Here is a 12,290-nt window from a genome sequence, read left to right as displayed (position 1 = left end):
CTTTTAGCATTGTTTTTGCTTTAGATAATTTTTTGTATGTTTTACCTCGCTTCCACTTGCCACAATCATCTTGACCACATCATCATGTGATTTATGATTTATATTTGTTCCATTGACCTCAACCACTCGATCGCCTGCAAACAGTTAACTTGAAAAACAATACGCTTGTTAATGTGTAACGTGTGGCATGCACAGAGTTGTGACGTACGCCCACGAGTTGTGACGTACATGCACGTTAAATCAACTTTATTATGTGCGCAATGTTCACTGTGTATTTAGGCTAAGACCCCTAATGGTATGCTTAGTATAGTAAGTTGAACAAACAAGGCAAATTACTAGAAAGCATAAAAACTAAATCAAACAACCAAACTCACAAGAATTTTATAGTAAAGCCTAAGTATACATATCAACTTTATCAAGGACTTATTTTTATAAAATTAGGAACATACTTTACATTATTACATGATGGAACCAATAATATAATTGGATGATAATTTATAAAACATTAACTAAGCGAAATTATACTTAAATATGTAGAAATCTTTTTTTTCACTTAAATTTGTAGAAATATTGTGCTGAATGGTGATACAGTTGAATTTCAGACACAAAACATGTTAAATTATTTTTACCATTAAGTAGTCCTCCTTTTTCAGCTGCGCCATCCTTCATTAATCTTCTAATATATTGTCCTGGTCTTTCTCCAGACTCTCCATTTAAATGGAAACCAAAGCCATCACTCTGCTTGACAATCTTGCACAGTCGAGGCAAAGGTGCTTCTTCCTCAGAGACAGAAGAGGACACAACTGTGGAGATATGTGGATAAGAACATTACGATCACATGATGAAAAACAACAGGAAAAGTTGCCTTAAAAACATTTGAGGGGGTACGTGGTTTGTGAAACAGAATACTTGTGTTATAAGTTATAACCATTGTTGTTGCCCACCACATGAAAAAAAATAATTGCATTTATTCATTTATTTACTACTGCAAAACAAATTATAAATTTATTTTTACAAAGACAAATTTGAATAAAGCTTGTAGAACTATGTTACTAGGTTTGCAACATTAAAACAATGTTACCAATGACTTTCAAAATCAGTAGCAAGGATTTAACGCACATTTATTAAATATTAGTCCAATGTACCTGCACCAGTAAGTAGAGCTGCTGTAATTGCGATCCCAGATTTTTTGAAGTATTCGCGTTCCTCTTTATTAACGACAAGGAAAGTCACATGATCACCAGATTTACGAATTTTGTCAACAACCTGAGTACAAAAAAAAGTATTTGTTTTGTAACAATGTAATCATTGTTAAGTCATAAAACATGATTCTTTTGCACGCAACCATAAGAATGGCACATAGTCAAAAATTTTGCCAAATAAAAATATATGAGTTGGTTAAATAAGTTTTCGTTTAAAGGACTTAAAAGTTAAATTTTATTTATTTCAATGCAATAGGAAAACTTTAGAGTTGTAAATTATAATGCAGGTGTTGTATTTCATACAAGTTAATCGTATTTCATACACCACTAGTAAAAAGATAATACAAAAATGTACAACAAACAAAAAGAAGCATTGTCACAAAACATACTTGATCATGGGTGTCGTTTTGTACATTGACTCCGTTAACCTCAATAATGTGATCGCTTTCTTGAACTCCAGCTTTCTGAGCAGAACCACCTTGTTCAATATGTCCAAGAACATGACCGTCATCATCTTTAAGGAAGAAACCAAATCCTCCTTCATCTTTAACAAGTTTGCACAACCTTGGTTTGTAATCCTGGTAAAGAAACAGTCATGTGAATCAACTTATAGATTCTCACATGACAGGAAATTACTTTGTGGTTGTTCTTTTTTATACACTTTGTGCAAACCTACGAGTTATCTTGTATGTTACTTGTGATTTTATATCGGATGAGGTTTGAAACTATTAGTGACCACTGGCTTAGGGCAACGACCTTTCTTGCTTGAAGAATATAGAGCAATCACTCTTACCACTGTGTTGTGGCAACTATAGTTTTAAATATATATATATATATTTGACAAAAATGTTTAAAAAAGGCAATTGATAATACATTGTTTGGCGTTCATATTCACAAAATGATAAAAAAATGCAAATATCTTGTATTTACCACTGTTGGTTCTTCTTTTTCTTTCACCACTTCCAAAACTTTTTCTTTTTTCTTTTCAATCTCATTTAAGATCGGAATCAAAAAGTTTGATTCTTCGGGCCAATTCTTTACAAACTCTTCACTGACTTCAATTCCCAATTTAGCAAAGATGTCAACAGTTTCTTTGCTAGAGACTGTTAACGTCACCTTTTCCCCTGAATCCCTGTAAATACAATGTGAATTAGAAAGTCCTAAGGTAGATAAAAGGGTTAACTATCTAGTTATCTAACATAATAAAAAAGGAGATAAATTACTAGTTTTTGCAAGAAAGAGAATTAATACTTTTTTTATATCCCCACGCAAAAAAAATTGTCATTTTAAACTCATTTTACTCCAAACTAACAACACAGTAAATGTAATTTGAGTTATAAATAATGCAGACAATATCAATACCCCTTACAAAATTATTAGTTGAGAAAAAAAACAAAACATGCTTATAACTTAATAAAAGAACAGAGAGACATGTTCACACATTACACAGATAAATGAACCAAAATACTTGCAATAAAAAATACAACACTAAAGTTAAACCAATCTGATTTACTTAATCTTTTGAACACATCCTTCATGCTCCAGCTTTAATGCATCATTCCCATTGACATTAATAAGAATGTCTCCATCCTTGAGCCCCGCGTTATGTGCTGGAGAATCGGATTCTACGTCAGTTATTATATGAAGGGGACTTCCCTGAAATAAGAACATCAATTCATTTAAAATTCGACAGATTTATTATTGGAAAAATTAGCATTTACACACATGTACAATACAAGTACAACAACTGGGTTTATTTTACTGAAATTGCTAAAAAAGAATCTTAAACCAAGAATTTTTTATATATGATAATGATATGTACTTTTAGGGAATTAAATACATTGGGTTATAACACGTGTGACCAGTTGTAAAGACTATGAGATTATTCATTGTTAAATACACTCACATGTTCAAGTTTAAGGTAGAACCCATAGCCAGAAGATGACTTGACCAAGTTCACGTCTCTTGGTTTCTCCAAAAAAGACTGTACAGCTCCATCAACCACCGCGGAAATCCCATTTTCGCAGGCATTCCTATAAATGATAAAATGGTTAGTAATTTTGTGTGTGGTTTTCTAATTGGAACATTGTGCATTAAGTGGTTACTTAGCATTTAATAATAGACGCCACGAGCAGATTTTAATGCCTTGATTGTTTTGAAAGCTGATTACAACAAAGTGGTAATACATTGACAAACCTAGATGTACCAAAATAAATCTGAAGTAATTTTTTGGCAAGCATAGGCAGGGTCCCATCAAGGGTTAAAAGCCTGCGATTAATTATTTTTACCAACTACTTATTTTATTTGAGGTCTGTCAGAAACATGATTTGTATGAAATGAATTATAAAATATGAATTTCATTTTAAATAAATAAGCAAAAGATAAAGTTTTTTATACTTTTCAGCAGCAGGACCAATCAGAACAAGAACCACATGACTGGGAATTGATTTCATCAGTTCAATCACTTCCTCATGTGATTTTCCCATGATCATGTGACCATTGATTGCAAGAATCCGATCGTCATCCTTGAGCGAACACAAGTCAGCTGCTTGACCTTTCTCAACGTCTCCAACATATTCTCCTGTGGTTGTTTAAAAATAGGTTTGAAATTTTATTTTCCTGTAATTGAAGAAAAAATAACTTTAAATTAATTTAGAAACTTAATTTCAATAAATAAATGTAACTTACTTTATCCTCGCGTGGCCGGAAAACGACAGTCGTTATCACACGGGTGTTCATACACCTCGTGCCAGCTTATGAGTTACCATGTATGTTACTTTGTGGGTGATTATTTTTTGGGGGGATTTTTTTATTTTTTTATGTATCACTGGTAATTTGGACAACCCATTAGTGACCACTGGGTTGGAGCAATTGCCGATAAGTGTCTTGCCCAAGGACACATACGTCCACAATGGTAGCAGTGACGAGCCTTGAACCCATTACCTATGGGTTACAGGCAGGCGAGATACCCACTGTGCCACAGCGCCGGTAATTTTAAAACTAACTTTAAAAGAGCTACATTCATTCATTTAAGCACACAGTTTTCTAATATTTAACGCTTTACGATTGATTTAATAATACTGAAACATAAGAAGTTTTTTAATCACTAATGTTAAAGTGTTTCTTCCAAATATTATAAAATGCTGATATGGATATGATTTAGCATTTAGAATTGTTTTAAAAATTTTAATTTTGTTTTAATATTGGTAAAGTTATTTTAAACCATCAGTGCTAAGGTTGCAAAACCTGTAGAAAGACAAACTTAATGCATTTAGGAGAAATTATTTTCGACTAATGCTGCAGTCAGCGAGAAATTGGGTATTTGTGAAGTGCATACAACAGTTATCCTTATGTAAGCAAACTTATAGCAAGGAAATAGATTGAGTGAGGCAACGGCATCAATGAGAATGACAAACAAACGTTGGGTTAATGTTTTCAAACAATAAGATCAGAATTTTCGCAACTTTAGCAAACGTTTACTTAGCCGGACCTCATATTTTAAAACTGGTGAATCATTCACAGAATTTGGACAAGTTTAGGCACGAATTAGTGCATTGATTTAGTCAGTGTGACATAGCAAGTTTTCTGTTACCAGAAAATAAACTTTTTCTCCACTTTACATAGGGGTGCTTAATATAACATTGTCAATATCAAAGAAAGAGAATTTTAGTAAATTACTGATTGTTATTAATTATTATAACACTTGCTTAAAATATACACAAAAAAGGTTACAAATATTAGCTTAACTCACAACATTAAACTTAATTACAGAGCAAGGACTTTCTTCAGCTATTTCCTGCATTTTTTGTTATTTATTTTTTTCCTATCTTCTATTCCAATCCTAATAAGAGTTATGTTTACGTAAGGTTACCTGGTTCGCCTTTTTTCACTCTGAGGAAAAATCCGTATCCTTTTCCATCAGCTTTTACCATATGTATGATACGTGCTTTGTCACTCTGTGAGATGGAAGAGACAGACTTCATAGATGGACTGTGAGCATTGGAGCTTCGAGATTGTGAGCGAGATGAAGAGACAACAGAATCGCTGCTGCTGTACGCATGCTTAGCTTTGATCTTTATCTTCCTGGAATAGAAAAATTTGAAAATGTAATCTCAAAATCTTGTTGGGCAAGACACTTAACTGGCATTGCTCAAACCATGTAGTTAATATTAGGTTGTAGCATCTTGGGTGTCAAGGTAATAACCTTGTTTAATTCTCGGCTCCCATGGTATGCCGCGCTCTTGAACCTTACCCACTTTGAATTAAAGTAAAACCAAAGCATATACTTACTTCAGTTCATAGTGATGATATGTGGGTTCATCCACCACCAACAAAACTACTTTGTTCCCACTTTTCTTGATGGCATTCACAACTTTGTCATGGGAAAACTTTATGACATTTGTTCCTGAAACCTCAATGATGCGATCACCTTCACGGAGGCCGCTCTCTGCTGCTGGCCCTCCTTCTACAACCTCCTTTATAAAGTGGCCTGAAATAAATACAACATACATTAAAGGGACCTAAAGTCGGGAAAATATAAACTCAAGTGATCTAAAATGTGTACAAATTAAAATCACATGGTAAATGTCATGTTTATTTAATGATATATGTTGTGTGTAGTTTGTTTCCTATGATTTGACCTATATATGCATTAATTTATAATGATACATCATGCATGCAAACAAAGTGAGTTTGTTTTGGGACTCATACCACTGAATACCATGGCAGATAAATTACTAATCTATTTTAGTTGTACCATGTTAAAACATGGTGATCTGATAAATTGGGGGAGTGGAAGTTTAAGTTAACAAGTCCTCAAACATGTGGTGACATGTTTAAACATTAGAACATTGGTTTATCAAGATAAAAAATTAAATCATTTACAAGAGCTGGCCACAGTAAGTTTTGTCCTAAACTTGGTCTGACACATTGGTTGTTTATATTGAATTTTAACATGGTAATAGCTGCAAGTCAGGCTTTTGAAACCAAAGTGTCCCCGGCCCGATGCTTGGCGGCGGTAGTAACACTGATCGGCGTATGTGTCTCTGCTACCATTGTGAGTGTATGTGTCCTTGAGCAAGACACTTAACAGACATTGCTCCAACCCAGCGGTCACTAATAGGTTGTCCAAATTGGCAGCCGTATTAAATAAAATCATACACAAAGTTGTAAACTATGGTAACTCGTAAGCACACGAGGATAAAAAAAATGGTGCCAATATTACACGTCTGACTGTGATACGGTGTCGCGGCACCACTCGCAAGAAGGACTTAAATGGGCCCAGGTCCTTAACAAGAACCTTACCCATAAAGAATAAGAAAAAATAGCTTTATGACTGTGGACATGAAAGCCACCAAGTTGGCTAAGTCACTGAGGTGGCTCAACTAGGTAGATAACAAACAGCCAAAATATATGTCTGCTAATGAGATACCCGTTTTAACAAACAAATGTTAAAAAGGCTCCAGAAACTGGTAAATGCAGCACTCTACCTGGCTTATCTTTGCCATGAGCTTGCAAGAAGAAACCAAAAGTATTTCTCTTCTTTTTTATCTTACAGATCCTGGGGCGCAAATCTTGAAGGTCCAGGGGAGCTGTAATAGAACCATTCGTTTTCCTGAAAAAAAAAACAAGAAATGTTTAATACAAAAGGTTGATAGAAAACTCAAAAAATATGTTTCTGTTCTTCGAAGCAGAGACATAGGCGCCCAACTTTTTAAATGTTAAGATACCCAAAGGTTTTAAAAGCTAAAAGTTTATGGCGTGAAAACATAAACATTCTTTGTAAGCTTAACATAAATAAAGTTATTTTCTAGTTTTCACATTGATTGAATGAATGAATTTAACTTGCTTTATCCCGGTGTGGCCAGAAAATGACAGGTATTAATTATAGCAGGGGTCTTTCGTTTTATGAACCTAGCACCTCCTACCAGTTTACAAGTTTCCAAAAACGTATTTTTTGGGGTTTTTAAGACAGGTTTGTAAAGTATTAAATTGTTTACGCATTTAAACTAAGAACTTATGAGTTATGTGTACTCTTTTTTCAGGCTATACGCATATACCTTGCATACCCATGTTAGGCGCCTATAACCACATACAAAACTTGTTCTATAACTAAATACGAATAGAATTCTCCGAGCTACATGCAGACGCGCTAAACACTGCGCCACGACCCAGGGCATTAATACAGGAATGTCATAGAGCAAACATACATAACATTAAAGTATAAAACATAGTCTTACTTCTTAGGGGTGTTTGGGTCGTCATCTTGAGCAACTAGCTTGAACTTAATCTCGTTGCTGGGTATGCACTGTCTTATCAGCTCCACGATTTGGTTGTGGTTTTTGTCCTCAACATTATCCCCGTTTATTTCAACCACCCTGTCCCCGTCTCGAACCCCTGCACGATCTGCGGGCCCGCCAGAAGTCAAAGATGTAATAATCTGTCAAAAATTGGTGTAAATGATGATGTTGTAATCGGATAAACTTACTTTAACTTCGCGTAGCCAGAAAACGACAGACGTTATACACGGTTGTTCATACACTTCATGCCAGCTCACGAGTTACCAGGTATGTTAGTTAGTGTTTTTTTATGTAAGACTGATAATTTGGAAAACCCAATAATGACCACGGGAATCGTGCTAAAAACAACACATAACTGAACGGATAATAATATCCTCGCGACTCTTTATTTCCCAACGGTATCCCATCTTACCCCACATTAAGACTGACATAGGAGGTCGAAATTATAACACAAGGACAAAAAGACGGATTCTACGGCTAAAATGAATAGTTAAAGAGGCGTGGTCGCTTCACATATATTTAAAAACAGGATCGATGGAAAAATTGCACTTTTCTATAATTTATTTGTCTCAAAATTCTAATTTATTTGTGTTTCAGGATATCGAGCATTCTCTAGCATTTACAGACTAGAGTTGAAAATTATTTCACACCATCGTTATTGGGGTTTTTGGGGCGTCACGTTTTTTTAACTCTACTTACTAAGGCGCGGTTTGCAATAAAATAAACCAATGCAAACACTCGTACAAAACATTCGATTATAAGAAGTCGATTTATCAGAAGCGCCATGAGACCACTTCAAACCGTTGTTATATCTGCAGAGGCAGAACTTTGAGTTGTGGTTTAGCTATAAACGCTATTCAAACCTTACTGTGGATTGAATTCTATTATAAGGTGTATTACCAGTAAGCCTATAAGCACCTTCAAACATTTGTTCAAGTAGGGGTGGTTTGCAAATATAAACAAACCGACTTTTTATGCCGGGTCACATAGTAGGTCACAGATTATTTTTAGTTCGATGTCAAGTGCACACAAAGATATTTTAATCTTGCGGGAACTACGAGCGCCATTTTATATGAATTGCAGTTTGGGTATATGTACGCAAATTTGGGGGATCGTAGGAGAACCTTTCAATAATAAACCGATGAATGCGCCACTGCGGTGACTTGCAGTTTCTGTATGCATAAATACGAAACTGTATTTATTTATTGCAGTATAGTAACTACGGTTCCGAAGATAATAATATTCGGAAGGACAGCGCAACCACATTAAGGAATGCGTATTAAACACGACAGTCTTAGTAAAAGAGTTATGTTTGGTTTAAATCACACACGAATGAATTAAAATCCGCAAAACTATACTGTAACACGGAAAACGCAAACACAAAACCCCGGGTGATATGACGTACCTGTCCCTTTCTGACGTCATCAACACGCAGAAAGAATTCGAATTCTTCATCTTCTTGCTTGATGACGTGGCATTCCCGGAAATTTACCTCTGACGTCATTTCTACTCAATGAATAAGAAATTTGGTATAAGCTAACCACCCTGAAAGTCATTTAAAAGTGACGATAACTATGTTGAAAAAACTGTATAGTAGGATGGGGAAAGATGGGAAAAGATGGGACACCTTTTCATTCTATTTCTCGTATACCATTCGGCAGTACACAAAAAAAACATTCAGAGAATTATAAAACCGTATCCTCACGACTCCCATAGACCGTTGTTAATTGTTTAAAACATGATCGGGATATTTGGATATTATGTGCTAAAGGTGACCCATCTTTGTCCGCCCTACTATATATACTGAATTTACGCCAAGGTCCGTATAGCAAATATAGCGTAACAAGCGAGCTATTGGTATGTGATGTTGCAGCTATTGGATGCAAACAAATGATTTGACAAAAGCATAAAAGACTATATAGCTGCATATTTAAAGTAGTTTGCTCTTTGCAAATCACAAGTGTTGATGTGGCAACTTATTTACACATTCCACTATAAAACAAATGATTTAATGATATTCCATGACGCACAAGATTGTTTAATTTGTTGAATGCATGTAACGTGACACAAAGGTTAAAGTCCGTGTCGGTAACGGTGTTTGGCAAATTGTTCAATTTATTGGTTATTCAATTACGTTTTGTCGTCGAAGCAATTAAATAAATAACTGCTGGCCATTGATTTTTTAATTAGATTCATTACAGGATCCTTAAGGATAATATGCATTTGACTAAAAGACCTGTTTAACTGCTAAAGAATCAAGAAATGCACTTCAAAATGACTAAGCAAATTGCTTTGCTAAAACTAACTTTGTTTCGTTTCATTGGCGCTATGGAAACTTGACTTTGCAAAATTAATCATTGCATTTCAATGGAATGAATAAATGTAGCTTATTTATCCTAGATTGCGGGACAACGTCAGTCGTTATATCATGGTTCAACTGATTCATACACCTCGTGCCCGCTTTCGAGTGACCACATATACAACTTTGCAAGTGATGATTTAGTTCTTATCGTTACAAGGTTTAAGCTTTGATTTTGAATGCAATCAGCGACTTAATTAGGAGAGGCTCGCTAAACGTGTTGGCACTGTGACGTCATATATTAGTTTTGTTACATCAGGTATCGCGGTACGATCGTACGCAAACGTGACGTCAGTGATAACTGGTCAAACACGACGCTACCTATATGTATTGCAGTTTGTTTAAAATCAAACACTTAAGGGGATATCATACAGTAGGGTGGGGGAAGATGGCACACCTTCTCTATTTTCCCGTCCTATTGGTATTAAACAAAGAACATTTAAAGAATTATAAAACCGTATTCTTACGACTGACGTTGTAAATTGTTTCGGAATATTTAAATACTAGGTGAAAAAATGTCCCATCTTACCCCATGTTACTATACATAAACACACTATAGCTTTCACGTATGTAGAATGCAATTTCTTAAAGGGGGCAATTGGCCAACTGTGGCCTTCATGACAGGTCATATGACGTGGCACGCCTTAACACCTTAGCTGTACACAATAGAATATATTACTGCTGCGAGAACGTTCTTCCAAACTGAATAATTTACTATCTGCTTTCTAAACTGAGAAAGACATACTTTACAAGATACTTTAGGTGCGCAAAGAAAAGGCTAAACTTTCTCTGATCTATCAGCTGTAAGCTATTTTCACTGTTACCTTGTGAACATGTGTGTTTACATTCAATCTATAAGGTGTCTTGAAAGCTATGAAACAGAGTAGACAGGTCTATCTGCGCCCAGTCTTTCACGGTAAAAGCGTTATTGTTTGTTCGTATACAGCTTGAGTGAGAAAAATACCGTTCGTTTTTACTAAATCTTTAGAAAAAGCGAAGAAACATTAGGCCGCAACAGTTTTAGGGTGAAATTTAATCCAAAACGAATTAAGGTTATAGATGTACCAAAGACTTGATTTGTAAATTTTAGGAAATAATTCAATGCATTCGATCTCAAATTTCAACAATGCATTCGACCGTAACCGGCATTGTTTTCGAACAATAGCGATTATTTTATAAAAGCCTTTCGTCCAGAATTTTGTTTGACCACAAATAAACATGATTCGCATTCGTGCTATTTCATATAGTGACGTTACAAGGACTCACAACTGTGTATTGCCAAAAGATCATAAATCTCAAAAATAAAAAACAAGTTAAGTTGTCATTAATTGTTATGTAACTGAAGTTTGCAAAGCAAGCTCGTAAACTATAAGTCAAGTCAGCTAAATACCTGCAAACACTGAAGGACGCTGTAGTTAAGAATAAAACAAACACGTGAGCAGGTATAGGGGCGTCGGTCATACGAACTAACTTCTTAAACTACAGGCACACTAACCTTGTCTTTACTGACGGAATAAAATACTAAAAGAGACAGGTAGAAAAGTACAAAACAATGTAGTCTGTAGATTATTCTACCAGGAATATACATACCATCTCAATTAAAATTTATAGCCATTCTTTCTCTTTTTAAAAAAAAAGTTAGACTGAATAAACTTTAAATTAAATTCGACAAGTTCGAACATCTGAGTGATTTTTCTGTACCTTCGAAAAGTGCCGGAAGCAAACGTTAAACCTAAATCTAAATAAGCAAACTGTACTGCAGTTAATACGCCTAACTTCGCCCTGCCGTCGACCCCAGACTGTTGCCTCTTAACCAGCACAGTGAGTTGCACAATCCAAAGTTAATTATTAAGCAAGTGAACATACGCGGAGGTTATTACATGCCAGGGTTGCGTGTCATTTAACTCGTTTAAACATATCTATGTTGAAACTATTACATGGAATCGACTGGTAACGGAAATGAACAAGTAATCTATATAGACATAAGTCAACCGCAACAAGAATAAAAGATAAACCACCTAGAAATTTACGTCAAAATGTAGCTATTGATACGTAATAATTACATATTCCAATAAATTCTAGTTTCAATTGCAATTTTAGAAATTTGTTTGACGTCACAGTACAAGAGACAATCAACGAATTCTAGTAAACAGAGGCAATGGTGATATGTCGCAATGTCAACAGTGACTAATTGTTTCGTCATATTGACTTAAATAGATCGGTATTTAACTCAAATATATTCCCATGTCCTTACGTTGCCCCAAACTGAAATATTTTGACCACTTTAAGGCAGTTTTAATCATTAACCTAAAACAGAGATTTCATATTTTGCGTTTAATAATAATTAAGGGCCTAATATTTAAATTCAAAATATTTTAGAAAATAGGCATTGGAAAATACATATAATCATACATCTTGCGGTTAAAGTGT

General features: G+C 34.9%; 1 protein-coding gene across 1 annotated transcript in view; it reads right to left on the bottom strand.

Moving 5' to 3' along the window:
• Positions 1 to 12,290, bottom strand: part of LOC149729374 (uncharacterized) — a 28,927-nt gene that overhangs the window by 3,497 nt on the left and 13,140 nt on the right. The window contains exons 21-33 of the mRNA XM_089887299.1: positions 8,907 to 9,007; positions 7,442 to 7,641; positions 6,692 to 6,816; positions 5,493 to 5,691; positions 5,074 to 5,285; positions 3,600 to 3,783; positions 3,109 to 3,235; positions 2,716 to 2,858; positions 2,133 to 2,334; positions 1,592 to 1,780; positions 1,146 to 1,266; positions 630 to 803; positions 46 to 134 (exon numbers count right to left, since the gene is read on the bottom strand). Of these exons, the coding sequence (XP_089743425.1) occupies positions 46 to 134; positions 630 to 803; positions 1,146 to 1,266; positions 1,592 to 1,780; positions 2,133 to 2,334; positions 2,716 to 2,858; positions 3,109 to 3,235; positions 3,600 to 3,783; positions 5,074 to 5,285; positions 5,493 to 5,691; positions 6,692 to 6,816; positions 7,442 to 7,641; positions 8,907 to 9,007 (2,066 nt within the window). The remainder of the gene's footprint in view (positions 1 to 45; positions 135 to 629; positions 804 to 1,145; positions 1,267 to 1,591; positions 1,781 to 2,132; positions 2,335 to 2,715; positions 2,859 to 3,108; positions 3,236 to 3,599; positions 3,784 to 5,073; positions 5,286 to 5,492; positions 5,692 to 6,691; positions 6,817 to 7,441; positions 7,642 to 8,906; positions 9,008 to 12,290) is intronic.

This window comes from Ciona robusta, chromosome 10 (assembly GCF_009617815.1).
Source record: "Ciona robusta chromosome 10, ASM961781v2".
Lineage (NCBI taxonomy): Eukaryota > Metazoa > Chordata > Ascidiacea > Phlebobranchia > Cionidae > Ciona > Ciona robusta.
Note: the sequence above shows the minus strand (reverse complement) of the source record. Positions and strands in the feature narration are given on the sequence as shown.